Source organism: Anabrus simplex, chromosome 3 (assembly GCF_040414725.1).
Source record: "Anabrus simplex isolate iqAnaSimp1 chromosome 3, ASM4041472v1, whole genome shotgun sequence".
Taxonomy (NCBI): domain Eukaryota; kingdom Metazoa; phylum Arthropoda; class Insecta; order Orthoptera; family Tettigoniidae; genus Anabrus; species Anabrus simplex.
The window spans coordinates 288,741,518-288,758,734 of record NC_090267.1 but is presented as its reverse complement, the minus strand read 5'-3'; the positions used below and the strand labels follow the sequence as shown (position 1 = coordinate 288,758,734).

Genomic DNA, 17,217 nt, shown 5'->3' with positions numbered 1-17,217 from the left:
GTCTATCAAACCCACTGAAATCCATGCCCTAACTGAGCTTATGAAGAGCATTTTGCTATCATTCGTAACAGGGACTGGCTGCATAAGGAATGGCATTGCTACCATTGGTCATACCTCAGTCACTTTCATATGACAATATCAAGGATGAGACAGACAGGTCAACGAAAGTAAAAATGTCTTCTAACTTATACCAGAAGATATAACGCACCCCAAATACTAGATCTCGTCAGCAAAGGCAACGGAACTAAAAAGTGTGTGTGAAATATATTTTTCATACTTCCATTAACCATAAGGACAGAAAGGGTAGATTACCTAACTTGGTCTTACTGAGGATGACAACTTATTAGATATAAAGTGGCGACCACGAGGCATCAATTGAATCGTCTTGCCTTCTGTAAGTTGTCAGGCCTGCCTTGGTCAAGTATTGTTTTCCTTTGACCGTGCAGCATTAAAATGGCGAGGTCCGGTTCCTTCCTTCTTCATATTTTCAGTCTTTACCTTTCTTTATTCGATACTGTCCGACTCGTTGGCTGAATGGTCATTGTATCGACCTTCAGTTCAGAGGGTACCGGGTTCGATTCCCGGTCGGGTCGGGGATTTTGACCTTCATTGGTTAATTCCAGTGGCCCGGGGGCTGTGTGTTTGTGCTGTCCCCAACATCCCTGCAGCTCACACACCACACATAACACTATCCTCCACCGCAATAACATGCAGTTACCTACACATGGCACATGCCGCCCACCCTCATCGGAGGGTCTGCTTTACAAGGGCTGCACTCAGCTAGAAATAGCCACACGAAATTAAATTACTAAGTCGATACTGTACTGTCTTTCTTCGAGAAACAGAAACTTCTCCCGTTCTATTTTCATATATGGTATCAGTGGTATCAATGGTATCAATGGTACAATCACCTGTATGCAGCTGTCAAAAGGACACTCTCTGCCACAATCATCATCACTCCAGTCCAACATTCAGATATTAATATTTACACATTTCTGGGTGACTGGAAATTGTTTACCTGGAAAGTTCATGCCGAGACCTTATATAAATTAATAATAATACTGTCCGGTTCCTTGATTAAATGGTCGGTGAATCGTACTTCGGTTCTGAGAGTCCTGGGTCCAGTGACTGGTCGGGCCGGGGATTCTAGCCGCGTCTGGTTTATTCCTGTAGCTCGAGGGTCGGGTGTTTGCATTCATTTTAATACACATCTGCATACAAACAACATCACACTACCCACCACAGAAGCACGCAATAGTAAAGACACAGGTGTCATGAAGGGCATCCGGCCGTGAAACTGGGTTTAATCCACACGTAATTCCGATGCGCAAAGTAACTGGGGAAAGGCCACGCTCTGCCTTACTCTTCCAGATGACAAAGAAACTGGAACCGCATTGGGCGACCTATTGCTGGGCTTTCTTCTTTCACTTGCTGAGTTTCGTAGGGCATAGAGTGCTGTATGAATTCTCTCCCCAAATCCACTCCAGTCTCGTTCATAAATTCAACTATGCTTTGCTTTGAACACATGATCTTGAAATCAGGAGGCCGACACACTATTACAGGTTTACAGACAGGGAATACAGAATCCTGGTGAACTAGCTAGCTTTTGCCGATGACATCGCCATGCCGACAAACGACGTAGAAACCGCTAGGATTAAATTGAACTGTTACAGGAAATCGAGGAACAAATTGACTTGCAGATATCGTTTGTAAAAATCAGAAGTATTACCTAACATCAAGGACGTACCACCAAAACTCCGGACGAAATACGGGGACATCAGGCGAGTAGAAAAATTTAAGTACCTAGGTGAGATCATCATGAGAAATGGACTGGAGGAGGAAGCACTTAGGGAACGAATACGCAAACTTGACATAGCTTACCAAACGTACGCACGATCTATACCAGAAAATACCTTTCCAAAAACACTAAGATCAATTCATCAATCACTACTAATCTGCATTTAGGGCAGTCGCCCAGGTGGCAGATTCGGTATCAGTTGTTTTCATAGCCTTTTCTTAAATTACTGCAAAGAAATTGGAAATTTATTGAACATCTCCCTTGGTAAGTTATTCCAATCCCCAACTCCCCTTCCTATAAACGAATGTTTACCCAAATTATCCTCTTGAATTTCAACTTTATCTTCATATTATAAACTTTCTTATTTTTAAAGAAAGAACTCAAACTTATTCGTCTACTAATGTCATTCCACACCATCTCTGCAATGACAGCTCGGAACATACCACTCAGTCAAGCAGCTCGTCTCCTTTCTCCCAAGTCTCCCCAACCCAAACTTTACAACATTTTTGTAACGGTACTCTTTTGTCGGAAATCACCTAGAACAAATCGAACTGCTTTTCTTTGGATTTTTTCCAATTCTTGAATCAAGTAAAGGTCCCATACACTGGAACCATACACTATTTGGAGTCTTAGCAGAGACTTATATGCCCTCTCCTTTACACCATTACTACAACCCCTAGACACCCTCATAACCATGTGCAGATACCTGTACCCTTTATTTACAATCCTATTTATGTGATTACCTCAATGAAGATCTTTCCTTACATTAACACTTAGGTACTTACAATGATGCCCAAAAGGAACTTTCACCCCATCAACCCAGTAATTAAAACTGAGAAGACTTTTCCTATTTTTGAAACTCACAACCTGACTTTTAATCCCGTTTATCATCATTCCATTGCCTCTGTCCGTCTCACAACATTATCGAGGTCACGTTGCAGTTGCTCACAATCTCGTAACTTACTACTCTATAGAGAATAACATTATCCGCAGAAAGCCTGATTCCACTTCTTTACTCTTATCATTTATATATATAAGAAAACTAAAGGTCCAATAATATTACCTTGAGAAATTCCCCTCTTAATTATTACAGCCTACTCGAATTCTCTGAGTTCTATTTTCTAGAAATATAGCCACCCATTCAGTCACTCTTTTGTCAAGTCCAATTGCACTCATTTTTGCCAGTAATCTCCCATGATCCACACTATCAAATGCCTTAGACAGGTCAATCGCGATACTGTCCTCCTGAATCCAAGATATCTGCTATAACTTGCTGGAATCCTACAAGTTGAGCTTCAGTGGATCGGTTCTGAAGCCGTAGATATGTATGTAGCCGAAACCCTATCCTTAAACGCCAATAAATAAAGAAGCGCAGAATCATCAGGGGAATCAAGGGATCCAACTACAACAATGACATCCAACAAGGAAGTATATGACAGACACGATCCGCAAAAGACGGGCATGATTTTATGGCCACCTCAAATGAACGGACGGAAACAGATTAACTAAAGAGATCTTTCACTTGTTTGATCCAAAACCTAAAACTACGATGACTTGGTTTAGAAAAACCAAAGAAGACCTTCAAGGGGTAGGATGAAACCGGAAGATGCCTTTGACAGAGGTCTTTTCCGAAGAATGGTAGATACGAACGGGCTAAACCGAGACGAACAACCGAAAAGAATACACCGTGTCCCTTGGACAGAGGAACGCAAGCAGACCCACTCAGAAAGAATGAGGAAATTCTGGGCTCAAAAGAAAGCAAAGTTCACTGCCAAATGTAACAAGACTTAACGTGGCCCTCGATGGCCCTAGTGAATAAATAATAATAATAATAATAATAATAATAATAATAATAATAATAATAATAATAATAATAATAATAATAATAATAATAATAATAATAATAATAATAATAATAATAATAATAATAATGTTATTTGGTTTACGTCCCACTAACTACTTTTACTGTTTTCGGAGACGCCAATATGCCGGAATTTGGTCCCTCAGGAGTTCTTTTACGTAGCGGTAAATCTACTGACACGAGGCTGTCGTATTTGAGCACCTCCAAATATTGTCGGACTGAGCCAGGATCGAACCTGCTAAGTTGGGGTCAGGAGGCCAGTGCCTTAACCGTCTGAGCCACTCAGCCCGGCAATAATAATAATAATAATAATAATAATAATAATAATAATAATAATAATAATAATAATAATAATAATCGTCACCGTGATCATTTTTATCATTACCACCACTAGCGGGAACATCTCAACCATAAAGGGGGTGTGCCTGGCGAGTAAATGCCTCTGTGTAGATAACTTTAGTATACAGATCCTCTACAACCATCCCACCAAAAATTCATTAATTTCTTCAGGGAGCATGTCACCCACTTTATCTTCTAATCCGCGGTACTAGCACACTGTGGTCCACCGGGTCTCGACTGCATTAACAACATTTACCTGCATTGTTATAATTGCCGTTGAAAATTGGTTTTTAATAATATGGATGTTGTTTTATTATACGGGCTGGCTGGCCGAGGCGGTAAAGGCTTGCTCGGTTCGCCCGGAAGGACGTGGGTTCGAATCCCGCTCAGGAAGTCGTAAAATATAAGAAAGGAGATTTCCACTTCCGAAGGTGCATATGGTCCTAAGGTTGACTCGGCCTACACCAAAAATGAGTACCAGGTTAATTCCTGGGGGCAGAGCAGGCCGGGCGTAGAGCTAACCACTCTACCCCTTCACGTGCCGTGGTTATCAATGGTGGAAGCCTTTACCTTCCACTCCTCCGAGGGCCTTCATGGCCTGTACGGAGGTGTCTTTGTCTTTTGTTGTTTTATTATAACGCATATTCTAACTGTTAACGGTCTTAAGAAATGCCGTAGTGTCAGAATATTTTTCCATTGTATCTATTTAATGTATTACAGGCTAACGACACTGAGATGTAGCATTTGAATGCCAGCGTGTTCAGCAGAGACCGAGAAATGATGTTTGTTGTTCCAGAAGCGGCGCTGGGGTCTCGTTCTATGGATGATGTTCGAGACACTCCGTCTCATGTGGCAGGTTAACTTCCTTTTAACAGGGCCTTATGCTTCCCGCTACACTCCTGGAGCCCTAGAATTCTTCACCACGTCACTCAATGTTGGTAAGTAAGGAGCATTTGTGTACCATAACGTTTTTTTTAAAGATACGCTCTCTTTCCTCTCGTTATTCCCGCACAATAGCAGAGACCGCATTCAAAAACCATATGATAAGTAAATACAGCACGTACACACAGTTCAGTAACATCAGATCTAGTACTTTACGTGGCTTACACAATGCCACATCAACTACGAAATATTTTTTTTCTTAAGTACAGTATTGTCCGCCTCTGTGGTGTAGTGGTTAGTGTGATTATCTGCCACCCCCGGAGGCCCGGGTTCGATTCCCGACTCTGCCACGAAATTTGAAAAGTGGTACGAGGGCTGGAACGGGGTCCACTCAGCCTCGGGAGGTCAGCTGAGTAGAGGTGGGTTCGATTCCCACCTCAGCCATCCTGGAAGTGGTTTTCCGTGGTTTCCCACTTCTCCTCCAAGCAAATGCCGGGATGGTACCTAACTTAAGGCACGGTCGCTTCCTTCCCTCTTCCTTGTCTATCCCTTCCAATCTTCCCATCCCCCAACAAAGCCCCTGTTCAGCATAGCAGGTGAGGCTGCCTGGGCGAGGTACTGGCCATTCTCCCCAGTTGTATCCCCGACCCAGAGTCCGAAACTCCAGGGCACTGCCCTTGAGGCGGTAGAGGTGGGATCCCTCGCTGAGTCCGAGGGAAAAGCCAACCCTGGAGGGTAAACATTTGAAGAAGATGAAGAAGTACAGTATTACATAAAACTAAATGTTCTCCTTTTCTTAACAATAAGATAATACTCTTGCAGCTTGTATTTTGTAAATTGATGCCGTGATCATAGCCGCAGGACCTCCAGTTTCACGTGTAATCCGAATCCAGATGCATTTGCTAATATTTTAAGCTTGGTAATGATGCTACGAGAAGAAATTCATGCCTCCATGTCTGATGTTTTCTCCATCGCGAGCTGGAAAATAAACGATAACAAGGTCATCAGACGTATGAAAAATGTGACGCAGGGTGAAATGAAAGGCGTGCTAGATGATCAATTCATTACATTTATATTTACAAGTAGCCGATGATAACTAGAGTAAGTGACGAATAACATCATAGTGAGCGACTGATAAGTCAATAAATAAGAAAATGATTACCGATAAATAAACGCCTTATGCTATATTTTATCTTTACGGCTTTTATGTTATGGATGTTTTTATTCAGACGTAACTTATCTGGCTGGTCGCTTAACGACACGTCTCGCTAATTATATAGTCCGAACGTATGTTTCAAAAGGTGGTGGTGGTGATTATTGTTTTAAGAGGAAGTACCACTAGGCAACCATCCTCTGTATAACACAATCAGAGAGAGAAAACGGAAGGGATCCGACATTTCGAAAAATGAAGGTATCAGCGAAAGGAAGACAAGGGCCACGAAGGACGTGGCCGTCGGAGTCGGAAAATAACAAGGTGGTGGTGGTGATTATTGTTTTAAGAGGAAGTACAACTAGGCAACCATCCTCTAAGTTGACCAAGGGAGGTCGGATAGGATATATATGAAGGTGAGGAGTTTGGCACAAGTAAGTGGAAGCAATGCCGGGATTTCAGGTAGAGGCCCCGTGTTTGCCAACCCACGCTCCAAAGTTCAGAGCCCCTGGGGCCCTATTTAGTCGCCTCTTATGACAGGCAGGGGATACCGTGGGTGTTATTCTACCGCCCCCACCAACAGGGGGTTATGTTTCATGACATTTATTAAATTTCGAAATTTCGTATACCATTAACTTCTGCACTATTTGTCCTAAGTCTACCGCAATGGTACAAGTTGGGCGTAAAACTCTATTCAATGATACATACACCATGGGTCGGAATTTACATTCAGGCGTCGATATGAAGCAAACCAAGCAATGTTCACATTTTCTACCGCCGCATAACCTTGTCCGTAAGGGTCATATGGCAACCACTCTATGCAATTTAATGGCGTGTAGTCTCCGGAGAGCACTAGTACAGGTCTTTCGAATTCTTGCGCGTCTGTGAAGTTGGATCTCTATCTACGATGAATTATACTAATGTTGAAGACGGCACACATATCTAGTCCCTGAGCCGGATGAATTAAAGTTTTAAATCCCCGACCCAGTCTGGAATCGAGCCCGGGACACTTTGTACCAAATGTCAGCACGCTAACCATTTAGCCACGGTTATACCATCATCTCAGACTAAGAGAGAGCTTTCTTAATGCACCCACGTGAGCGGTCGGAGTTGACATTTATACGGTCAAGTCGTTGAATTAAGCAATCTAACTTAAAATTTTGGGTACTCCCTTGCCGACTATCTCTTTTGGGGGTTCGGACCAATTTTCATGCAAATGTAAGGCGTCAGACGCTCTATATTTATACCTCTTAACCCCTTCGCATATCTACTGATTTCGTCGTTATTATTCGCAAACCAAATCATATATCTTACCTCTAAATTGTTATTTTTTAAAGCCACATCCGAGTGTTTATCTGAAGCCCACCCACTGTCATATTTTCTCTCATATCCCACATTTCCAATTAAACAGCATCTCAATCATGCGGATTGAATATTTAGTTCCAAATTTTACAAGCTCACAAATGAGCACATGATTCCGTTACACTACTGTAAGGTTCGAATGTGTCACCTCATTTTATAGAGATTGTCACGTCAAAATGTCTTCTCAAAGTACAGTAGCGCATAGTGAGTCATCTGGTGACGAACGAGAATATCACTTCAACAATAGAGAAAAGATCAGTATGACATTCAATAATTTCGTTATTGTTAGAAAAGTCGTCCGCCTGGTCGGTCCAGTTTCTCTTCTGAAGACGTGAAGCAGAGTTTTCGTGAAACGTAATGATTCCACGAAGTTTGCCTTTTTCACACGGAAAAAAGCACAACTAACATTAGATATTATATATCATATATTATATATTATGTTATATTGTTCTTATTAAGTTATGATTGGCAAGCAGCTTCACTGGGATCGGTATCTGACTCACGTTTGGTAGGCTACTGTTGGACCAGATTATTGTACAGCTCTATTCTTAAGTACGGTAACAGTTACGATTGGAGCTGAAAACCCCCTTGTATCACCCTTAAAGCAACGATTTGCACTGCCGCCACATTTCCTACATCAGGTATCAACAATACTCCGTAGAAGACGTGGTGTTACTTGACTTTTCAAGAGTGTGAATTTTAGATTGGAAACAATTTGTTCCCTGGAATAAATTGGAAAGCTAAGAAAAGGGACAGTGGTTAATTCAATATTTTAAGATAATAATAATAGCACTAACGTGTAAATATTACATTGTTGTTCCTCATAATATTATCTTAATCATATTAACATAAATCATGACTTACAGTACACGCGTGATGTTACGATTGTTCTTATTTCGTTATCATTTAAAACAGTAATTACTTTTCCGAGAGAATTGGCTGCGCGGTTTGGGTCACGTAGCTGCGAGCTAGCATTCGGGAGATGATCGGTTCGAAATCCATTGTCGGCAGCCCTGAAGAAGGTTTCTTGTGGCCTCCCATTTCTACACCAGGCAAATGCTGGGGCTGAACCTTAATTAAGGCCACGGTCGCTTATTTCCCAATCCTAATACTCACTCATCCTTGCATCCATGTATTAGTGCGTCGTTAACATACTAGGGTAAAAAAACGACAACCTGAGTAAAGGAGTGAAAGAAGCTTGGATGGTCGAGGTCACTGAGAATATTGGGAAAGATACTGGTGAAGGAAGAACGTACAGAACACAGGAACATTAAATTATTAAACCGGAAACCTAAAGCGAAAAGCTCCATAGTAAGAGATAACAAAGGGAAACTATTAATAGATAATGATGGCATAAGTGCACGGTGGAAGGAATACATTGAAAAACTGTTTTGATGGAGGAAATGTGCTGAACGAACTGGTGTATTGAACCGTAACAGAAGTGTAGGAAGATGATAAGGGCCCTACAATCACAAGGAGGGAGTTTGATTCAGAGTTTCAGCGATTACATGAAAATAAAGCTACCGATCCAGATAACATACCAGGAGAACTGCTGAGGAAAATGCACGGAAATTGAAAGAACTTCTATGTTTCTATATGCCATGATGTGCAGATGCTACGATGATACTGAAATTCCAGAAGACTTCATCATCAAAAGCAGAGCGGTTATGAAAACAAAGGAAGGAAATAGCATGGTTTTATTTAGCGTATGACAAAATAAAATGCAATACAAATATACATGATAACTGATTTAAGAAAAGAAGACAAATTGTATATTTATATTTAGGTTCCAGAATGCTCCGATCGCACAACCATAGTTCTGCTCTTTCGAACATCCAAAATAAATAAATATAATAAAATATCAATAATAAAACAGGATAAATTCAAATTAACTTGCAAATTGATCAGGACCAATTCGGATTTAGCACGGGGATTGGAACAAGAGAAACAATCGTGGCTCTCCGAGCAGTTTTAGAAAGGAGGTTGGAGATAAGTAGTAAGACCTGCGTAGCGTTTGTAGATATTGGAAAGGTTTTCAGCAACGTGAGCTGGGACAAACTATTCAACATCTTAAAGCTACAGATTTGATCTGGGAAGATAGGAAGCTGATACCGGGACTGTATGAAGGACAGACCACGATGGTAGATATCGGAGGAATTATCCAGACAGAAAAAGAATCATAAAAGGCGTAATGCCGGACTGCTCTCTCTCACCGTAACTCTTTAATATATTCATTGAAGAAGCCATAGATAAGTTTAAGGTAAGAACAAGAGGAGTTAAAATAAGTCGACACTATATCCAATGTACTCGATTTGCAGATGACATAGCAACTATAGCAGACTTCGGGAAGAAGTTGTCCAAGATGTTCCATGTCAGATTCACGCTTAAATATTCATGTTAAGAATATCAAGGTATTGGTTGTGAATAGATACCCTGAATTAAATCACACCAACATGGAGCTTACTGGGATGATAGTGGAACAAGTCATCAGTTTCCCTTATCTGGAAAGTCTAATCACCAACGACAACAGGGGCAGCGAAGATATCACAAAGCGAATAGCACTTTACAAACAGGCGTTTAGTAATAAGTGACATCTTTTGATCAGAACAAATTTAGAATTTGGAATTAGGAATAAATTTGTGATGTCTTTTATATGGAGTGTGCTGTTGTGTGGATAAGAATGTTGGAGAGTAAGAGATCAGGACTGGAAACGACTAGAAGTGTTTGAGATGTGCGTCCGGAGACGAATGTGATGGATGAAATGGATTGAAAAGAGAACAATCGTATTCTGCAAGAAATTCAAGGGAATTGAGAATTGATGCTAACGATACAGAGAAGAAGAGGTAAATTCACAGGCCATACCTTGCGACACAGTAACTTTCTAACAAATCTGTTGAAAGAGAAACTCAGGGCGAAGGAAGGCCGAGTACGACTGAGGAAAATCTTCCTTCAAGAGTTGGCACAGAATCTTCATTATGGTTCCTACTGTGAAATGAAACGAGGAATTGAGGACAGAGAACAATGGTTGCGTGAATAAGGCAGTGTCTTTAGACATCGCTGATGAACCTGGACATTGGTCATATTTATGATACTAATAAATATAGGCCTATTATAGCTATTTATATGCAAACGAGCTGTTGTGCATTTAATTGACGGATTAGTTCTGTTCACTGGCAGCAGTAATATCATTTAGCGTAGATGAGTGACAGGAGAGGAGGCAGAGTGCACACCAACTAACAAGTCAGTTTTGTTGATCAGTTTTAGAGATTTTCGACATTATAAACCATCACATATCGTTTCCTTCTGATTCTGCAATATAAGGGCATCTGAGGCCTGGAGAGTTCTCAATTTTCCCTTGTTTATGGTCGCTTTTCCGCATATTCTCGAGTGCTTGTTACTTTATGTGTTTGTCCTCGATGCGATGATCTTCGGTATCTTCCTCATTAAAAGGGGAATTTGATCTCGTGGTTATGTACCTTACAAAAACAATCATGAGTACAGCCTCCACTATCCCCATGATGACAATATTTCTCCTACGGCGGAGAAAACAACGGCAAAGAAAAACGGACCCACCCGAAAAAAGCGATACTTCCATACATTAAAAGCACTGCAGACAGGATCGGCAAGATAATGGACAAATACGACATAAAAACCATCTATAAACCACACCGGAAGCTAGCCCATTATCTACCACCAGTAAAAGTCACAATAGAACTACACGCTCCTGGAGTATTTGAATGTAGCTGCAGAAAGTGTTATGTTAGTGAAACAAAACGTCTGATCTGCACCCGCCTAAAAGAACATTTCCGTCACACCAAGAACCAAAACATAGATATTTCAGCGGAAGCTAAGCATTCCTACGAAACAAGGCACGGAATATCGTGTGACAAGACCAAGATTCTAGCAGCTATTCCTTGGAATCTGGAAAGGAAAATCCGCGAGGCTATCGAAATCAAGAAACATCCAAACAATATGAATTTAGAAGAAGGATATAAAATCAGTAATTCTTGGATGTCTATCATTCATAGTTTAAGTCATACAGACCACAACATGAACACGCAGGCCGAACCTGCAATTACATAACTGCGCGGACAAGCCCCACTACCTGGCTGTGACACATATCTTCCAGAATTCTCACGAGACAGCCAGGGGACTTACTTCACCCAGAAAAGTCTAGGATATAAAAGACGAAGGTCGTGAACCACCCTTGTAGTGTGATTGCTGCCTGGGAGACTGACTACCTCGGATCGAGTAGTTGCCTTGAAAAAGAATACTACAATGTATTCGAAACGTCGCCAAACTGTACGGAAAACAACAACAACACGGGTCAAGCCGGAAAATAAACTAAATGATATAAAACAATTTATTTTAATATTTCATTTTAATCTTACTTTGGATTTAAATTGCGGCCCTTTTCTTTCCTTGGGCGATGTCTTCATTTTCTGAAGTGTCGGACCCCTATTTTTCTCTCTGATTAGTGTTATAACAAGATGATTGCCTAGTTGTACTTCCTCTTAGGACAATAATAATTAAAACGATAACATTCACGAAGCACTACAGAATTCATATTAAGGGTAGCCTTAAATAGTTTCTAAGCGATCACCCAGGACTCGAGATAGTTGCTTTCTAGCTGTTTTTTTAAATGGTTATTATGGTTTTCACTTTCAAGTTAATATCTCAGTAGTGATATTGATACTTGATTCTAATCAAAGCATCTGTGTGCCTATGTGATTTATGAAATGTCAAGTCATATCCCTGCACTTCAGTTCCTCCTAAAACTAAATATGCGAGCTTGTTTTTCCCTGTAAGTGGAACGCCAGTTCCTTAGGTATGTTTTTAGTGACTGTAGATTATGGATGAATTTTCTCTTACTTTTAATATGCATTTACATGTGGACAATCCTTGAAAAAACAATGTAGTTTGTACTTTTTTTTCAGCAATGGGCCTGTACCTTCTTCGTCAAACGAAGTTTCCGGTATCGAACGATTCAAAAAGTTGAATCTTCAGCCTCACAGGATCATCTGTTACTTGTCAACCTGACACAGCAGAAGAGTCTAACTTTCTCGAGAACTATCAAGAAGTGTTCAACTATGACTGAGAAAAAAGACACAATTGTCAGTTTTGGCAGTTCAATTCTAATTTTCAAGCTAAAATCTTCCTATCTTGATTAGTTTCGAGAAACCTCCAATCGAGGTAGCAGATTATCTTAACCTGAAACAAAACGCGATGCAGTCTCTTCAACGATAATTCTTACCTAGGTTCAAGTGTTTCCATCAGTAAGAAATGACATTGTCACAAATAGGTACCTAGAGTGTAAATTTGCAGAGAGTGAACAAAATACTCAGAGTATTGTAACATTTTATATAAATAAATGCATACGTATTTCATTCTAATGTACGCTCTATGAACTATGAAAGATGGGCTCGAGCATGGAGATACAGTCAGAGCACAGCTCTATAAAAATACGTTGCAGAAACTGAGGCGCACCATGAAGTCAAACCGCCCGGACATTATCCTTCTCCATGACAACGTTAGCTCCGACAGTACCAAGTTCATGCGGAATATACTTCAAAGATTTGGATGGGAAACTCTTCAGCGTCCTCCCTACAGCCCAAATCTCACCCCCCCCCCATGCTATTTTCACATCTTTGGGGAGCTGAAGAAAGACATTTCGTGGACTTCGGTTTGCATCGGACGACAACGTGTGTAACTGGGTACGGATGTGGTTCCTTCATTAGCCTGCCAGGATTTTCAAGAATGGGACTTGATCATCTCATCACCCAGTGGGATAAATTTCTTAACAGTCTGGTGATTACTTTTGAGGTGCGAAAAACTCTATCATACTTTTTGGCAGGTGACTCATTTTCATTTGACTGTCCTTTAGTGATAATCCGACATCTAGAATGGAATATAAATTAGCTAAAATTTGTTTATTATTCCAGCAAGTATTTGTCTCGGTGGATCAGTGGTAGAGGGTCTGCACTTAACATTCCTTGAGGATATTAGACTGTTATGACGACTGGTGGTCTGCAGATATTAAGGTCCTGCATGGTCAGCGTAACGACATCATCCGTTTTGCTTGGCTTCACTGGCGGGGTCTGCTATCTCTCTTATCAGACAGCTCCTCATTTGACACCACGCACTTGTATAAAGACCGCTCCAATACTCACAATCAGTTCAAGGTTTAAAATCTCTGAACAAGGTGAAGATTGAACCTGAGGTCTCCGAGTAAGAGATGGTTGTAAATGAGTTTCACAATAATAAACTCTGTCAAGCTCTTTGGCTAACTGGTCAGCGTATTACCACTGAGTTTGATACCTGGCTGTCCCGGAGATTTTAACTGCGTAGCCTATGGTTCATTCCACTGGCTCGGAGACTTGTTGTTTATGTTTGTTTTAATACACTTATTTTCATCTGCACACAACACACCATACTACCAACCAACTACCACTGAAGCACGCAATAGTAAATATATCTCCAAATAGGGATGTGTCAAGGAGGGCATCCGGCCGTAAAACTTGGCCAAATACCTACCCTGTGCCTGCCCGGAAAAAAATTGGGAAACGACGAGGAAGAAGAAGAAGAAACCATACCACTAGGGATGTTGGCAAAATGCTTGTGTCCTGTAGTGAGGGCCGTACAACGCATCCACGGTATCCGCTGCCTGTCGTAAAAGGCGACTAAAACTGGATCCAGGGGCTTTCATCTTGGGAGCGTGGGTTGGCGACCACTTCCCTCAGTTTCATCTGGCATTGCTTCCACTTCCTGTTTCAGGCTCCACACTCATCTTTTCTGTACGACCTCCCTCGATCAGTTCTTGAACTCTCGCGGGTTTGATACCTACGGAGTCTTTCATTTACACGCCCTTTGCAGGCCTTCCCTTTCTCTTGCCGATATACTTATTCTTCGAAGTGTCGAACCTCTTCCATTTTTGCTCTGATTAATGGTAATAGAGGATGAGTGCCTAGTTGAACTTCCTCTTAAAACACTAATCACCACCACCAGCACTTGTCATTGTAATGCAGTAGACCATGAAGTCAGTGACTCCACCCCGAATGTCAGGCGGCAGTTAATTAACCTGACACCCCAAGGGAGCGCCAACCGCTCCGGGTGGATGAGCCACCCTCAGGTATGATGATGGCCATCCGTGGAGAAAGAGCCACTGAAACTGATCTTGTTGGAAAGCTGCAGCTTCAACAGAACTGGCTTGAATCCGAAAAGGACTTCGCTTGCCGAAAGCGTTCAAGACCAGATAGGCATATGCGTTGCTGGTGCAGCGGTAGTGGCGTAACAATGCGACGTGGAAAGCAACGGGAAACCACTGCTTTGTAAATTCTGCATTCCTAGTACAATCAACATGGCTGAAAACACAATAAGCAAGGCCCTTAGCTCCAGGTAGTTCTGGGCAGAGGGCGCTCAGTATCTCCGGGTCGGTCATGAAGATTGGCGACTTGGAATGCAAGAAGTATGTTTGAGGAAGGAAATATTGCTAATACTACCCAAAAAAAGATAGAATGCACTTAGACATCCTGGGATTCAGGAAGTCATATGGCCAGGTTCAGGATAGTGCACTACGGACAAGCACACTGATTACTACACAGGAAACGACGACCCCGATCACCGTCAAGGGGTAGCTGTTATCGTGCCACGAGCTGTGAACCGTGCCGTGCGAAACTTCGCACAATACTCTGGCCAAATCACCCTACTGCAGCTCCAGGCAAGTTCATTGAACGTCAACATCATACAGGTGTATGCGTCTACAGTTGACAAAGAGGATGCAGAGGTGGAGGAGAGAGTTCCACAGTCAGGTTAAAATCGTGTTGGACAAGCATGGAATGACAACCATTTCGGAAGATTTCACTGAAAAAAATTTGGGAAAGCAGATTCGGCAATGCGGTCGGGCCATTTGATCTGGACGTTAGAAACGAGAGGAGCAACAGGCTGGTGCAGTTCAGCCAGGAAGAACATCTCTTTGTGCTGAGTACTTGGTTCAATCTACCAGCCAGGTGACTCCACACCTGGATGTCACCTCGGGATACCGCCGAACATATCGTCCGAAACCAGACTGATTTCATTCTGATCAACCAGCACATCCGCAACGACTCCAAAGTGGTTGAAGGTTACCCTGGAGCGGACATCGTACTCCACCCTAACTCTGTGCAGGCATGCATCTAACCGGGATTCAAGGAAATTCGGATGACTACGAGATCTGCAAGGGCAAACGTTAGCAGGATCAAGGATGAAACGATTCGGAGGAGTATTTAACACTTTCTGTCCGAAGATTTCGACAAAATGTTTTTGATAGATGTATACGAGTCTTATGGACAGAAGTGAAGCGGATTCTGATAGATAGAGAGAAATAACGCTTCATTTTTAAAGAAAATATCAAGAAGTAACCGTGGCTGACCGACATGATACTGGAAATTATGGATGAGCGGCAGAAGGGGAATCTCGAGAGATGCAAAAATACAACCTACTGCCCAAGGTTATTAAGACGGAGATTGTGGCTAAAAACAAGAATGTATGACATATAAATGCAAATAATCAGAACTCCTGCAGCTAAAGAACGATGCATATAGTGTGCACAAAAATAAAGTATTAACTTGGGTCAAATTAGAAGAGTGGCAGTCATGTTCTGGTGAACATAATCAACCACGACATGACTGACATCACTGAAAAGCTCAGGGTCTGCTAGTCATACATCGACGAACTCTTCAGTGATGATAGACCAGAAGGGTATGGTGTGAAAGAGGCGAACACAGGTCCCGCCATTTGAAGGACGAGGTGTCCTGCCAAAAGAAGAATGGCAAAGCTCCTGATCATGATGAAGTACATGCAGAGCTCCACAAACTCCTGGACGGCGAAGGAATCAATATTCTTACAGAACTCTTCAACAAAACCTGACCGGAATGATCCCAGAATATTGGCTCAGAGCCATATTATAACTCTTTCCAAAAAGACAAGTTACAGACGATTCTGAGAACACAGTCCAAAGAGGCACATCCTGAAGATATTTATGAATATTATTCACACCATGATCCACGCTAAATGCGAAGATGTGATAACTGGGACAGCCTTCGGATTCAGGGATGGTGCTGGGACTAGAGATGCTCTTCTCTGTCTAAGCAGTGCTTGTTCAGTGCTGCTTAGAAGTGAACACGAACGTCTATCCATGTTTCGTAGACTACGAAAAGATATTCGACATGGCCCGTCACGCGAGTAAAATGGAGAGTCTGCAGGATATCAAGCTTGGCACCAGAGACATCGCATTACCAACTTGCACTGGGGTCAGAAAGAAGCAGTCCAGCTTGAGGAAACCCTATCAGAAGAATGGATATCCGCCATGGTCTTTGACCAGGCTGACAACTCTTCGACATTTACTCAGAGGCTATCCTCGCAGAAGTGCTGGTAGAACCATTTATCGTAAACAAATGTATCAACGGGATGCGACTGAGCAATCTTCGTTATGCATATGACACCGTGTTGGTAACAGGCTACCAGCAGCAACAAGTTGAAGCTATTCATTAAGAAAACACAGTTCATGGTCATCAGTAAGCTCGCAGCTCACTCTCGAGGCCCAGGTAGTATTTCAATTTTACGCCTTTGCCTTTCTTTGGTCGATAACTTCATTTTTTGAAGTGTCGGACCCCTTTCATTATTCCCTCTGATTAGTCTTAATAGAGGATGGTTGCCTAGTTGTACTTCCTCTTAAAACAATAATCATTTCCACCACCTAAGGTCAAACACTACCAGTACCTACGATGTTGCCTCAACCAGCATTGGGACTACAGCCCTGACATACGCGTCTCCATCGAACGTGCCAGA

At 41.9% G+C, this 17,217-nt stretch overlaps 1 protein-coding gene across 4 annotated transcripts in view; it reads left to right on the top strand.

Moving 5' to 3' along the window:
• Nucleotides 1–17,217, top strand: part of LOC136867235 (uncharacterized) — a 93,754-nt gene that overhangs the window by 16,136 nt on the left and 60,401 nt on the right. For all 4 annotated transcript variants that reach the window (XM_067144376.2, XM_067144375.2, XM_068227055.1 and 1 more), the window contains one exon: nt 4,795–4,936. In XM_067144376.2, coding sequence (XP_067000477.2) covers nt 4,931–4,936 — 6 coding nt within the window. In that variant the 5' untranslated portion in view covers nt 4,795–4,930. The remainder of the gene's footprint in view (nt 1–4,794; nt 4,937–17,217) is intronic.